We start from the raw sequence: 15,521 nt of genomic DNA, 5'->3' as shown, positions 1-15,521 counted from the left end.
TTCGGGATTCGGGAGCTACTTTAACCCTGATAGCTCCCCATTTGGTGCCGGATACAGCACCCACTGGCGGATCCGTGGCAGTACGAGGGGCAGGGGGAGCAGTATACCGATTGCCCACTGCTAGAGTGGAGTACAGACCCCCAGTCACCCCAGCAGCTGCCAGTTACCAACCCCCGGCGCACCGCTATACCACACGGCCTCCGGCCACGAACTACCCTCAGAGAGCCCGGTTCAATTCGCGGGGCTACTCACAACCTATTCGGTGCTTTGGATGTAAGCAACTAGGGCACAAAAGACCAGAGTGTCCCCTAAATGCAGCGAATCAAGCACAGTCCTGGAGAAGACCCGCTGGCGGAATCCCACATAATCCTCAGCCTGTGGCCCGCTACGTAGAGGCGCCAGAATGCTGGGGCAGCCTACATGAAGCAGACCCCGTGCAAGCTGCCCACCGGAATAACCGGCAACGGGTTAAAGTGAATGGGAAGGAGGTCAGTTGTCTATGGGATACTGGTGCTACCATGACCTTGCTTCAAGAGAACTTGGTGCCTGAGAAACAGCACACTGGAGACACTGTGGCTGTGAGGGTAGCAGGGGGCACTGTGTTCCGCCTACCTGTTGCCAGGGTACATTTGGATTGGGGAGTGGGCGCTAGACTTGTGAATGTGGGGGTCAAGAAGGACTTACCTGCTGATGTTCTCCTTGGAAATGACTTGGCCCCCCTTGTTTCTGCCTATGCTCCCATGGATCCCGCTAATGTTAACCCTGTGACTACCCAAGCCCAGTCCCTCCGGGAAGAGACGCTTCCATGTTTGGGGTGGGGGCAGTACTGAGCCAAGTTGGAGCAGATGGCGGAGAACACCCCGTAGCTTACTTGAGCCGAAAGTTGTTGCCCCGGACATCCCCAAGCCGATCCGTTGGGATCAGACTGTGTATGCCGGCTTGGTTCTGGGGGAGCATTGTGGCAAACCTAGCCACTTCTGGACTATAACGTAAGAAAGGTTGTCTGTGACAGACCCTTCGGTCAGGACTGAAAGTGTTAACTTTATTTTCTAACCACAAGTGGCTGGCTCCAGCTACAATCTAATTAATGCTTAGCATTCTATTGTTTGATCACCCCCAGAGAGAAACGCCTAAGTGATAAGGAGAGTCAAGAGTGTCCTGTGGTTGAAGTGTTTAAGTAATATAATCCTATTGTATCATGTCAAGGGCGCTTCTCCCTTTTATCTAATGTACAACATTCTTTCCACCCCCATCTGGGGGGGGGGGGTCAAAAACCTGTATAAATCTGTATGCTGCCTTCAAATAAAGTGTTATTCTGTTTAAAACCTGAAAACTGGCTGGGTTGTGAACTGCTGATTCCCTATGCAGGACATTGTTCCCTGGTGTTAACCCTTGGTATCCGGTTGGTACCGTTACAACTATCAGTCCTGCTCTCGGCATACAATAAAATAGATAACTACCAGTCCTGTTCTGCGCATAAAATAGATAACTACCAGTCCTGTTCTGTGCATGCAACAAAATTGATAACTACCAGTCCTGTTCTGTGCATACAATAAAATACATAACTACCAGTCCTGTTCTGTGCATACAATAAAATAGATAACTACCAGTCCTGTTCTGTGCATACAATAAAATAGATAACTACCAGTCCTGTTCTGTGCATACAATAAAATAGATAACTACCAGTCCTGTTCTGCGCATGCAATAAAATAGATAACTACCAATCCTGTTCTGCGCATGCAATAAAATAGATAACTAACAATCCTGTTCTGCATATGCAATAAAAAAGATAAAGACCAGTCCTGTTCTGTGCATGCAATAAAATAGATAACGACTAGGCCTGTTCTGTGCATACAATAAAATAGATAACTACCAGTCCTGTTCTGCGCATGCAATAAAATAGATAACTATCAGTCCTGTTCTCGGCATACAATAAAATAGATAACTACCAGTCCTGTTCTCGGCATACAATAAAATAGATAACTACCAGTCCTGTTCTGCGCATAAAATAAAATAGATAACTACCAGTCCTGTTCTGTGCATGCAACAAAATTGATAACTACCAGTCCTGTTCTGTGCATACAATAAAATACATAACTACCAGTCCTGTTCTGTGCATACAATAAAATAGATAACTACCAGTCCTGTTCTGTGCATACAATAAAATAGATAACTACCAGTCCTGTTCTGTGCATACAATAAAATAGATAACTACCAGTCCTGTTCTGCGCATGCAATAAAATAGATAACTACCAATCCTGTTCTGCGCATGCAATAAAATAGATAACTATCAATCCTGTTCTGCATATGCAATAAAAAAGATAAAGACCAGTCCTGTTCTGCGCATGCAATAAAATAGATAACGACTAGGCCTGTTCTGTGCATACAATAAAATAGATAACTACCAGTCCTGTTCTGCGCATGCAATAAAATAGATAACTATCAGTCCTGTTCTCGGCATACAATAAAATAGATAACTACCAGTCCTGTTCTCGGCATACAATAAAATAGATAACTACCAGTCCTGTTCTGCGCATAAAATAAAATAGATAACTACCAGTCCTGTTCTGTGCATGCAACAAAATTGATAACTACCAGTCCTGTTCTGTGCATACAATAAAATACATAACTACCAGTCCTGTTCTGTGCATACAATAAAATAGATAACTACCAGTCCTGTTCTGTGCATACAATAAAATAGATAACTACCAGTCCTGTTCTGTGCATACAATAAAATAGATAACTACCAATCCTGTTCTGCGCATACAATAAAATAGATAACTACCAGTCCTGTTCTGTGCATACAATAAAATAGATAACTACCAATCCTGTTCTGCGTATGCAACAAAATGTATAACTAACAGGCCTGTTCTACACATGCAATAAAATAGATAACTACCAGTCCTGTTCTACGCATGCAATAAAATAGATAACTACCAGTCCTGTTCTGCGCATGCAATAAAATAGATAACTACCAGTCCTGTTCTGCGCATACAATAAAATAGATAACGACTAGGCCTGTTCTACACATGCAATAAAATAGATAACTACCAGTCCTGTTCTGCACATGCAATAAAATAGATAACTACCAGTCCTGTTCTGCGCATGCAACAAAATTGATAACTACCAGTCCTGTTCTGCGCATGCAATAAAATGGATAACTACCAGTCCTATTCTACACATGCAATAAAATAGATAACTAACAGTCCTGTTCTGCACATGCAATAAAATAAATAACTACCAGTCCTGTTCTGCACATACAATAAAATAGATAACTACCAGTCCTGTTCTGCACATGCAATAAAATAGATAACTAACAGTCCTGTTCTGCACATGCAATAAAATAGATAACTACCAGTCCTGTTCTGCACATACAATAAAATAGATAACTGCCAGTCCTTTTCTGCACATACAATAAAATAGATAACTACCAGTCCTGTTTTGCTCATGCAATGAAATAGATAACTACCAGTCCTGTTTTGCTCATGCAATGAAATAGATAACTACCAGTCCTGTTTTGCTCATGCAATGAAATAGGTAACTACCAGTCCTGTTCTCGGCATACAATGAAATAGATAACTACCAGTCCTGTTCTCGGCATACAATAAAATAGATAACTACCAATCCTGTTCTGCGCATAAAATAAAATAGATAACTACCAGCCCTGTTCTGCGCATAAAATAAAATAGATACAGTATCTCACTAAAGTGAGTACACCCCTCACATTTTTGTAAATATTTTATTATATCTTTTCATGTGACAACACTGAAGAAATGACACTTTGCTACAATGTAAAGTAGTGAGTGTACAGCCAGTATAACAGTGTACATTTGCTGTCCCCTCACAATCACTTAACACACAGACATTAATGTCTAAACCATTGGCAACAAAAGTGAGTACACCCCTAAGTGGAAATGTCCAAATTGGGCACAAAGTGTCAATATTTTGTGTGGCCAAAATTATTTTCTAGCACTGCCTTAACCCTCTTGGGCATGGAGTTCACCAGAGCTTCACAGGTTGCCACTGGAGTCCTCTTCCACTCCTCCATGACAACATCACAGAACTGGTGGATGTTAGAGACCTTGCGCTCCCCCACCTTCCGTTTGAGGATGCTTAATAGGGTTTAGGTCTGGAGACATGCTTGGCCAGTCTATTACCCTCAGCTTTTTTTAGCAAGGCAGTGGTCGTCTTGGAGGTGTGTTTGGGGTCGTTATAATGTTGGAATACTGTCCTGTGGCTCAGTCTCCAAAGGGAGGGGATCATGCTCTGCTTCAGTATGTCACAGTACATGTTAGCATTCATGGTTCCCTCAATGAACTGTAGTTCCCCAGTGCCGGCAGCACTCATGCAGGCCCAGACCATGACACTCCCACCACTATCCTTGACTGTAGGCAAGACACACTTGTCTTTGTACTCCTCACCTGGTTGCCACCACACACAGTTCAGTTTCAGGGTCTTGGCAATTTTCTTATAGCCTAGGTCATCTTTATGTAGAGCAACAATTCTTTTTTTCAGATCCTCTGAGAGTTCTTTGCCATGAGGTGCCATGTTGAACTTCCAGTGATCAGTGTGAGAGCAATAACACCAAATTTAACACACCTGCTCCCCTGTCACACCTGAGACCTTGTAACACTAACGAGTCACATGATACGGGGGAGGGAAAATGGCTAATTGGGTTCAATTTGGACATTTCCACTTAGGGGTGTACTCATGTTTGTTGCCAATGGTTTAGACATTTAATGGCTGTGTGTTGAGTTATTTTGAGGGTACAGCAAATTTACACTGTTATACAGACTGTACACTCACTACTTTACATTGTAGCAAAGTGCCATTTCTTCAGTGTTGTCACATGAAAAGGTAAAATAAAATATTTACAAAAATGTGAGGGATGTACTCACTTTTGTGAGATACTGTAACTATTCTGCCTGTTCTGCGCATGCAATAATATAGATAACTTCCAGTCCTGTTCTGTTCATACAATAAAATAGATAACTACCAGTCCTGTTCTGCGCATGCAATAAAATAGATAACGACTAGGCCTGTTCTGTGCATGCAATAAAATAGATAACTACCAGTCCTGTTCTGCGCATGCAATAAAATAGATAACGACTAGGCCTGTTCTGTGCATACAATAAAATAGATAACTACCAGTCCTGTTCTGCGCATGCAATAAAATAGATAACGACTAGGCCTGTTCTGTGCATGCAATAAAATAGATAACTACCAGGCCTGTTCTGTGCATGCAATAAAATAGATAACTACCAATCCTGTTCTGTGCATACAATAAAATAGATAACTACCAGGCCTGTTCTGTGCATGCAATAAAATAGATAACTACCAATCCTGTTCTGCGCATGCAATAAAATAGATAACTACCAATCCTGTTCTGTGCATGCAATAAAATAGATAACTACCAATCCTGTTCTGTGCATGCAATAATATAGATAACTTCCAGTCCTGTTCTGTGCATGCAATAAAATAGATAACTACCAATCCTGTTCTGCGCATGCAATAAAATAGATAACTACCAATCCTGTTCTGCGCATGCAATAATATAGATAACTTCCAGTCCTGTTCTGTTCATACAATAAAATAGATAACTACCAGTCCTGTTCTGCGCATGCAATAAAATAGATAACTACCAATCCTGTTCTGCGCATGCAATAAAATAGATAACTACCAATCCTGTTCTGTGCATGCAATAAAATAGATAACTACCAATCCTGTTCTGTGCATGCAATAAAATAGATAACTACCAATCCTGTTCTGTGCATACAATAAAATAGATAACTACCAATCCTGTTCTGCGCATGCAATAAAATAGATAACTACCAATCCTGTTCTGTGCATGCAATAAAATAGATAACTACCAATCCTGTTCTGTGCATGCAATAAAATAGATAACTACCAATCCTGTTCTGCGCATGCAATAAAATAGATAACTACCAATCCTGTTCTGTGCATGCAATAAAATAGATAACTACCAATCCTGTTCTGCGCATGCAATAAAATAGATAACTACCAGTCCTATTCTGTGCATGCAATAAAATAGATAACTACCAGTCCTATTCTGTGCATACAATAAAAATCTTATTTGGCGTCTAAGCCAGGCATCACTAATAATGGATTCTTGTTTTTCCCTGTATTCACAGTTATTCTTTATATACCGAGAAGATAAAGTAATAGTGAAACTTCCAGATGGAACAGAATTCTCATTCCCAGTCCGGATGCATTTGGACACTATTTCGTTTTTAAGCTTGGACGGTCTAGTGATGAATTCTCTCTCGATGGCGTGAAAACTCTCAACTGCTGGTGATGCTGAACGTCATCCTCTGCTGACTTGTGAATTTCCCAGAATCCCACTGTGTGTGACACCTAGTAGCAGGCATTTGAATAATACCTCTCTGATCAGTCTTCAGACTCTGTGCCATGCCCTTTTTTATTTTGTTGGTGGATAATACTTTTATTTTGTTAGTATATTTTATGTTGCTTTGCCGTCCGGGGCCATACGCATATCACCTTTCCTTCATTCAATAAATGTGGCAGTTATAAATTCAGCTACTGCAACAATCAGTCACTGTGCAGCATGTGGGAAGACTATGGTGCTGAATCACACACACCAGCCTTTCTGGGGCAATGGGGAAAGCATCATTTTCAGAAGTAGATTTTACATTTGTACCCTCTAAATCATGAACGTTTAATTTTTATTTCTATGTCCCTTAAAAGGGATATTAAACCCCAAAATCTCCTTTCATGATTCAGATAGAACAACTTTCTAATTTATTTCTATTATAAATTGTTCTTCCTTCTTTTGGTATATTTTGTTGAAAAACATGTCCCTAAGATCAAGAGTGTGCACGTGTATGGAGCACTATATGGCAGCAGTTTTGTAAAAATGTTATCCATTTGCAAGAGCACTAGATGGCAGCAGTTTTGTTAGAATGTTATCCATTTGCAAGAGCACTAGATGGCAGCAGTTTTGTTAGAATGTTATCCATTTGCAAGAGCACTAGATGGCAGCAGTTTTGTTAGAATGTTATCCATTTGCAAGAGCACTAGATGGCAGCAGTTTTGTTAGAATGTTATCCATTTGCAAGAGCACTAGATGGCAGCAGTTTTGTTAGAATGTTATCCATTTGCAAGAGCACTAGATAGCAGCAGTTTTGTTAGAATGTTATCCATTTACAAGAGCACTAGATGGCAGCAGTTTTGTTAGAATGTCATCCATTTGCAAGAGCACTAGATGGCAGCAGTTTTGTTAGAATGTTATCCATTTGCCAGAGCACTAGATGGCAGCAGTTTTGTTAGAATGTTATCCATTTGCAAGAGCACTAGATGGCAGCAGTTTTGTTAGAATGTTATCCATTTGCAAGAGCACTAGATGGCAGCAGTTTTGTTAGAATGTTATCCATTTGCAAGAGCACTAGATGGCAGCAGTTTTGTTAGAATGTTATCCATTTGCAAGAGCACTAGATGGCAGCAGTTTTGTTAGAATGTTATCCATTTGCAAGAGCACTAGATGGCAGCAGTTTTGTTAGAATGTTATCCATTTGCAAGAGCACTAGAAGGCAGCAGTTTTGTTAGAATGTTATCCATTTGCAAGAGCACTAGATAGCAGCAGTTTTGTTAGAATGTTATCCATTTGCAAGAGCACTAGATGGCAGCAGTTTTGTTAGAATGTTATCCATTTGCAAGAGCACTAGATGGCAGCAGTTTTGTTAGAATGTTATCCATTTGCAAGAGCACTAGATGGCAGCAGTTTTGTTAGAATGTAATCCATTTACAAGAGCACTAGATGGCAGCAATATTTCCTGTCATGTAGTGCTGCAGACGCCTACCTATGTAGCTCTTCAACACAGAATATCATGAGAACAAAGCAAATTTGATGATAAAAGTAAATTGATAAAGTTGTTTAAAATTGCATTTCTTATCTTAATCATGACAGTTTCATTTTGACTAGACTGTCCCTTTAATGACAGTAATACAGAAGGCTTCTGGAGTAATATTGCTACCCCTAAGGTGTCCTTTGAGAGACAGCTTTTTAAATAGCCCTATTCAGGAAGAGTGATCCTTCAAGCTATTAAACGCTCCTCGGTCAATAAAGCTCCAGGGCTGGTTCAAATTCCATCAGAATCCTATAAATCCTCAATGGCCACCTCTTATCAACTTAATATAACTTATTTTATAAATATTATCTACAAAATGAGTTGTCCTCTCCTTGTTTCACAGCCTCAATAATAACATTGTTACTAAAAGATAAAGAACCAGAGGGTATGGATTTTTATAATCCTATCTCACTTTTAAATAATGGTTATAAACTACTGACCCATATAATAGCATATAGGCTTAAAGGGACGTGGAACCCAATGTGTTTCTTTCAGGATGGGAGAGAACAAACTATTTTAAACAACTTTCCAATTTACTTCTATTATAAAATCTGCTTCATTCCCTTGATATCCATTCCTGAAGGAGCAGCAATGCTTTACTGAGAGCTAGCTGAGCACATCTAGTCAGCCAATCACGAATGTGTGCAGCCACCAATCGCCAGCTAGCTCCCACTAGTGTGGGATATGGATATCAAGAGAACAAAGTACATTTAAAGATAGAAGTAAATTTAAAAGTGTCTGAAAATTAAGTGCTCTGTCTGAATCATGCAAGTTTATTTTTGACTTTACTATCCCTTTAAAGCTGTGCTTGACCCTCTAACACATATAAAGATCAAACAGGTTTTATTCAGGGACGGAGTTCAGTTAGAAATCTGCAAAAGGGGATGCTTATTATTAAACATTTTTGGAATAAGTCTCAAAACAGGCACTTTCCCCGCAAAACTTGATTTTACATTGATCGCAATTGATGCAGAAAAAGCATTTGATATTAGGTCTAAGCGATCATTTTAGGGACTTTATTTGATAGATTAATCTCTAAAAATCCTTACTCCTTTCTATCAAATAATGAGACGTTATTATCTAAAATTGTTCTAGCTAAATACAATATTGTCTGGAATTCACCGCCAGCCTGATGAAACGGCATTGTATTTGCAGTGTGTTTAATAAACCCACTTTTTAATATTACTCGCTCTGTTCTAATTTGTTGACTACATTTGTTTGCTAATTTGCTGACTACAATTGTTTGGTCACTGTTTTATGACCCCGCATCATCTGCCCGAAATACTCACAAACACCTGTGTTCCGATCACCTGCTGAGGAATTCCCGTGGTGGTAATTGGCGTTCTGCTTCACGTGATCCAAGGCTGGCATGTGAGAGATCCCGCTGAGAGTCTTTCGGGCGACTTTTTTGTCCCGTGCTGCATAGTGAGGCACTCCGGTTGTGCCGCCCTGCTTGTAAGTAACTTTCTTCTGGGGGTCGTTCTAGCTGAAGGTACAAGGCTGGGCTGCCCGCTTTCCCCCTACATTTATCATTGCAATTTAACCATTAGCCATACTATTGAGGAAGGAGCTAGATGGAATATTTTTAGGGAAAGTTAATGTTGTCCTTACATGTGGACAATTTAATCATATTTATGGGGGACACCTTAAAGAACAACATTTCTAGATTTGGTGTATAAATGTAGTTCCTTTTCAGGATACAAGATACATACAAACAAATGATAAATTGTTTGGATAATTAAAACAGGAGATATTGTTATAAATACACATTTAAGCTACCTAATGACTTTTTCAAATATCATAGCAGATTTCATTAGAGTGTAGAAACTAGAGATTTTTTTAAGGTAACAAAATAGGAGAAAAAGGACATTCATTTCAATCAAATTATAATGAAAATAAAATCAAGCAAAACTATGTTTTAAGGGAAGAACTGTACTTAAAGATACACACTCAACACATATGACACAAAATACCAACATTTCTTAATAGAGATAACCAGGCGTACAAAATTAGTATCATTGTAAGATATTGTCTCCCCGAGCTGCTAAAGCTGTTGACATCATGATAAAAACTGTGTACGACATGGAGACTACATCATGATGTGCTCAAATGAAAGCACAATGGCAGCTACAGCAAGGGACAGGAAGGACCTGCCGCAGGCCCCTCATGCCAGTGACCCGTGTCTACACTTTCCCTCTTTGAATCGAGAGGGGCTTTCAAGTATTAAAAGTTCCAAGTGGCCCTAGGTGACAGTGGTGCACTAGTTCCAAGTGGCCCTAGGTGACAGTGGTGCACTAGTTCCAAGTGGCCCTAGGTGACAGTGGTGCACTAGTTCCAAGTGGCCCTAGGTGACAGTGGTGCACTAGTTCCAAGTGGCCCTAGGTGACAGTGGTACACTAGTTCCAAGTGGCCCTAGGTGACAGTGGTGCACTTGAAAAACCAGACAGTTGTGTCATTCAGCTTAGTCTAGTATCAGCTGTATTATGGTGTGCCTGGGAACACCTATGATCTCAGTGTCTATATAAGCAAGACCGCAAACAGATGGTATGATTTAAACTACACAAAACTCTGGGATAAGAAGATGGTCAAGTCTACGCCTTTCTCTTACAGCCACAATGTTATATATATGGCACACATGAAATAACACTGTCTAGCTATAAAAAGCGAATAAAATGCACCGAGATATGAGGCGGCCAACAGGAGCTTAGAAATTAGCATATGATCCTACCTAGGTTTAGCTTTCAACAAAGAATACCAAGAGAACAAAGCAAATCTGATGATAAAAGTAAATTGGAAAGTTGTTTAAAATTAACCCTAAAACAATGACTCCCTCTTAACAGCCACAATAAACAAAATTAGAATATACACTGCGCTTACACAGCTTAAGATTAATTTGCATGGAGAGACGTGTTTGTAATATAACATAACTTTTATTATACATAATAAAATAAAAGATGCATTAATACTAATACATTTAACTTAGATTGGCTAACCAATCAAAATGCGTATGACAAAAAATAAAAAATACAAAAAGAGTGTATTAAAAGCGTCCTATATGGTTTTTAAAAATAAGTGGCCTGGTCCCCTTGTGTTAATTGAGGAAATTATACTTGTTAAAAAGAGGTTCTAACTCTAATATGTAATATAACATCAATGCTGTTTTGTATTTTTATTGTTCAGATACCTTAATATTGTAATAATCAGCGATACATCACTATCTATATTTGTTGTAGTGAATATATTATTGTAATTGTTAATTACTTCAATAAAAAAAATAAAAAAAAAATAAATAAATAAATAAGTGGACTGGGAAAAATGCTTCAAGCAATAATTCTGTCCTCTTTATAACATCATCGCTGTATGTGTCATATTAGATTAGATAATGAAATATATGCCACAGATATCATAATCCAAAAACAATAAATTTAACAGAAGAGACCACTTTAGAGTATTTATATATAGGGTCACTCTTCTTTAACGCCCCCTCAAATACTTCTGACCTCTTTATATTTTTTTATGATTTTCCAAACAAAATGACTTATAATACAGAAAACAATGTCAATCCATAGAGGTATACATCCATAACAAAGCAAAAATATACAATATATAACGGTGAAAAAAAGGCAAAAAGAAACAATTAACCCAGGATATTTTAAGCTTAAAGGGACAGTATACTGAAAAATAGTTTTTCACTTAATGTGTTTACAATTGCTTTTTTTACCAACTGCAGAGAAAAAAATGTATGAAAATTAGCTTTTTATGTTTTTTTTGTGTATGTTAAAGCTCTGATTTTGTGTTTTGAAGCCACAACCTAATAAAATGGGTTGAGCTTGTAGGTATAATCAGATCTTATTACTGTATCAGATTGTGTACATATACATGTGTCTTTATCTTATATCTGTAGGTATAATCAGATCTCATTACTGTATCACATTGTGTACATATACACGCTTCTTTATCTTATATCTGTAGGTATAATCAGATCTCATTACTGTATCACATTGTGTACATATACACGCTTCTTTATCTTATATCTGTAGGTATAATCTGATCTCATTACTGTATCAGATTGTGTACATATACATGTGTCTTTATCTTATATCTGTAGGTATAATCAGATCTCATTACTATATCACATTGTGTACATATACATGTGTCTATATCTTATATCTGTAGGTATAATCAGATCTCATTACTTTATCACATTATGTACATATACATGTGTCTTTATCTTATATCTGTAGGTATAATCAGATCTCATTACTGTATCACATTGTGTACATATACATGCTTCTTTATCTTATATCTGTAGGTATAATCAGATCTCATTACTATATCACATTGTGTACATATACACGCTTCTTTATCTTATATCTGTAGGTATAATCTGATCTTATTACTGTATCAGATTGTGTACATATACCTGCTTCTTTATCTTATATCTGTAGGTATAATCAGATCTCATTACTGTATCACATTGTGTACATATACGTGTCTTTATCTTATATCTGTAGGTATAATCAGATCTCATTACTGTATCACATTGTGTACATATACATGTGTCTTTATCTTATATCTGTAGGTATAATCAGATCTCATTACTGTATCACACTGTGTACATATACATGTGTCTTTATCTTATATCTGTAGGTATAATCAGATCTCATTACTGTATCACACTGTGTACATATACATGTGTCTTTATCTTATATCTGTAGGTATAATCAGATCTCATTACTGTATCACACTGTGTACATATACATGTGTCTTTATCTTATATCTGTAGGTATAATCAGATCTCATTACTGTATCACATTGTCTACATATACATGTGTCTGTATCTTATATCTGTAGGTACAATCAGATCTCATTACTGTATCATATTGTGTACATATACATGTGTCTTTATCTTATATATGTAGGTATAATCAGATCTCATTACTGTATCACACTGTGTACATATACATGTGTCTGTATCTTATATCTGTAGGTATTATCAGATCTCATTACTTTATCACACTGTGTACATATACATGTGTCTTTATCTTATATCTGTAGGTATAATCAGATCTCATTACTATATCACACTGTGTACATATACATGTGTCTGTATCTTATATCTGTAGGTATAATCAGATCTCATTACTTTATCACACTGTGTACATATACATGTGTCATTATCTTATATATGTAGGTATAATCAGATCTCATTACTGTATCACACTGTGTACATATACATGTGTCTTTATCTTATATCTGTAGGTATAATCAGATCTCATTACTATATCACACTGTGTACATATACATGTGTCTTTATCTTATATCTGTAGGTATAATCAGATATCATTACTTTATCACATTGTGTACATATACATGTCTTTATCTTATATCTGTAGGTATAATCAGATCTCATTACTTTATCACATTGTGTACATATACATGTGTCTGTATCTTATATCTGTAGGTATAATCAGATCTCATTACTTTATCACATTGTGTACATATACATGTGTCTGTATCTTATATCTGTAGGTATAATCAGATCTCATTACTATATCACACTGTGTACATATACATGTGTCTTTATCTTATATCTGTAGGTATAATCAGATCTCATTACTATATCACATTGTGTACATATACACGCTTCTTTATCTTATATCTGTAGGTATAATCAGATCTCATTACTTTATCACACTGTGTACATATACATGTGTCTGTATCTTATATATGTAGGTATAATCAGATCTCATTACTGTATCACATTGTGTACATATACCTGCTTCTTTATCTTATATCTGTAGGTATAATCAGATCTCATTACTTTATCACATTGTGTACATATACATGTGTCTGTATCTTATATATGTAGGTATAATCAGATCTCATTACTGTATCACATTGTGTACATATACCTGCTTCTTTATCTTATATCTGTAGGTATAATCAGATCTCATTACTGTATCACACTGTGTACATATACATGCTTCTTTATCTTATATCTGTAGGTATAATCAGATCTCATTACTTTATCACATTGTGTACATATACATGTCTTTATCTTATATCTGTAGGTATAATCAGATCTCATTACTGTATCACACTGTGTACATATACATGTGTCTTTATCTTATATCTGTAGGTATAATCAGATCTCATTACTGTATCACATTGTGTACATATACATGCTTCTTTATCTTATATCTGTAGGTATAATCAGATCTCATTACTTTATCACATTGTGTATATATACATGTGTCTGCATCTTATATCTGTAGGTATAATCAGATCTCATTACTTTATCACACTGTGTACATATACCTGCTTCTTTATCTTATATCTGTAGGTATAATCAGATCTCATTACATTATCACATTGTGTACATATACATGTGTCTGTATCTTATATCTGTAGGTATAATCATATCTCATTACTGTATCGCATTGTGTACATATACCTGCTTCTATATCTTATATCTGTAGGTATAATCAGATCTCATTACTGTATCACACTGTGTACATATACATGTGTCATTATCTTATATATGTAGGTATAATCAGATCTCATTACTGTATCACACTGTGTACATATACATGTGTCTTTATCTTATATCTGTAGGTATAATCAGATCTCATTACTTTATCACACTGTGTACATATACCTGCTTCTTTATCTTATATCTGTAGGTATAATCAGATCTCATTACTTTATCACATTGTGTACATATACATGTGTATTTATCTTATATCTGTAGGTATAATCAGATCTCATTACTTTATCACACTGTGTACATATACATGTGTCTTTATCTTATATCTGTAGGTATAATCAGATCTCATCACTGTATCACATTGTGTACATATACCTGCTTCTTTATCTTATATCTGTAGGTATAATCAGATCTCATTACTTTATCACATTGTGTACATATACATGTGTCTTTATCTTATATCTGTAGGTATAATCAGATCTCATTACTGTATCACACTGTGTACATATACATGTGTCTTTATCTTATATCTGTAGGTATAATCAGATCTCATTACTTTATCACACTGTATACATATACATGTGTCTTTATCTTATATCTGTAGGTATAATCATATCTCATTACTGTATCGCATTGTGTACATATACCTGCTTCTTTATCTTATATCTGTACATAAAACAATCACCAGTAATTGGAGAGAACAATGGAAAATCAACATTTTATTACCTTATCTCTGCTATATCCCACTGGGAGTATAATTTCTTTTGCTGGCTGTGTTTACAAAGCTTATCTATAGCTGGGACCTGCGGCCACAAACTTTCAGAATAGGTGGAGATACCACATGCTAAATCAGTTATTTCAAATGCCAATATAAGGGTAAAGGAGCTACTTGTAAACAATTTAATACACTCCAGCAGGTAAAGTGGATCATTGGGAACAAATTAAAGGGGAGACATTTTTTGAGTAAACTGTCCCTTTAATATCGACACTGAATTAACTTAAAAATTATAAGGAAAAAAGACAGGAAAAAAAAGGAGAGAGAAGAAACTCTAAATCAAAAGCAATCAAATTGCGAAGCATTATAGATAGCATTTGAGGGGTCGACTTGCTGGGTATTGACCTTGTAAAATTACATTTTGTAATAA

At 36.8% G+C, this 15,521-nt stretch overlaps 1 protein-coding gene across 2 annotated transcripts in view; it reads left to right on the top strand.

Annotated features, from left to right (window-relative positions):
• The window catches only part of LOC128666601 (galectin-1-like), a 163,231-nt gene extending 154,160 nt beyond the window's left edge, over positions 1–9,071 (top strand). For both annotated transcript variants that reach the window (XM_053721297.1, XM_053721298.1), the window contains one exon: positions 6,153–9,071. In XM_053721297.1, coding sequence (XP_053577272.1) covers positions 6,153–6,296 — 144 coding nt within the window. In that variant the 3' untranslated portion in view covers positions 6,297–9,071. The remainder of the gene's footprint in view (positions 1–6,152) is intronic.
• The last annotated feature ends 6,450 nt before the right edge of the window (positions 9,072–15,521 follow it).

This window comes from Bombina bombina, chromosome 7 (genome assembly GCF_027579735.1).
Source record: "Bombina bombina isolate aBomBom1 chromosome 7, aBomBom1.pri, whole genome shotgun sequence".
NCBI lineage: Eukaryota > Metazoa > Chordata > Amphibia > Anura > Bombinatoridae > Bombina > Bombina bombina.
The sequence above is the reverse complement of the archived record's forward strand: the minus strand, read 5'-3'. Positions and strand labels throughout refer to the sequence as shown.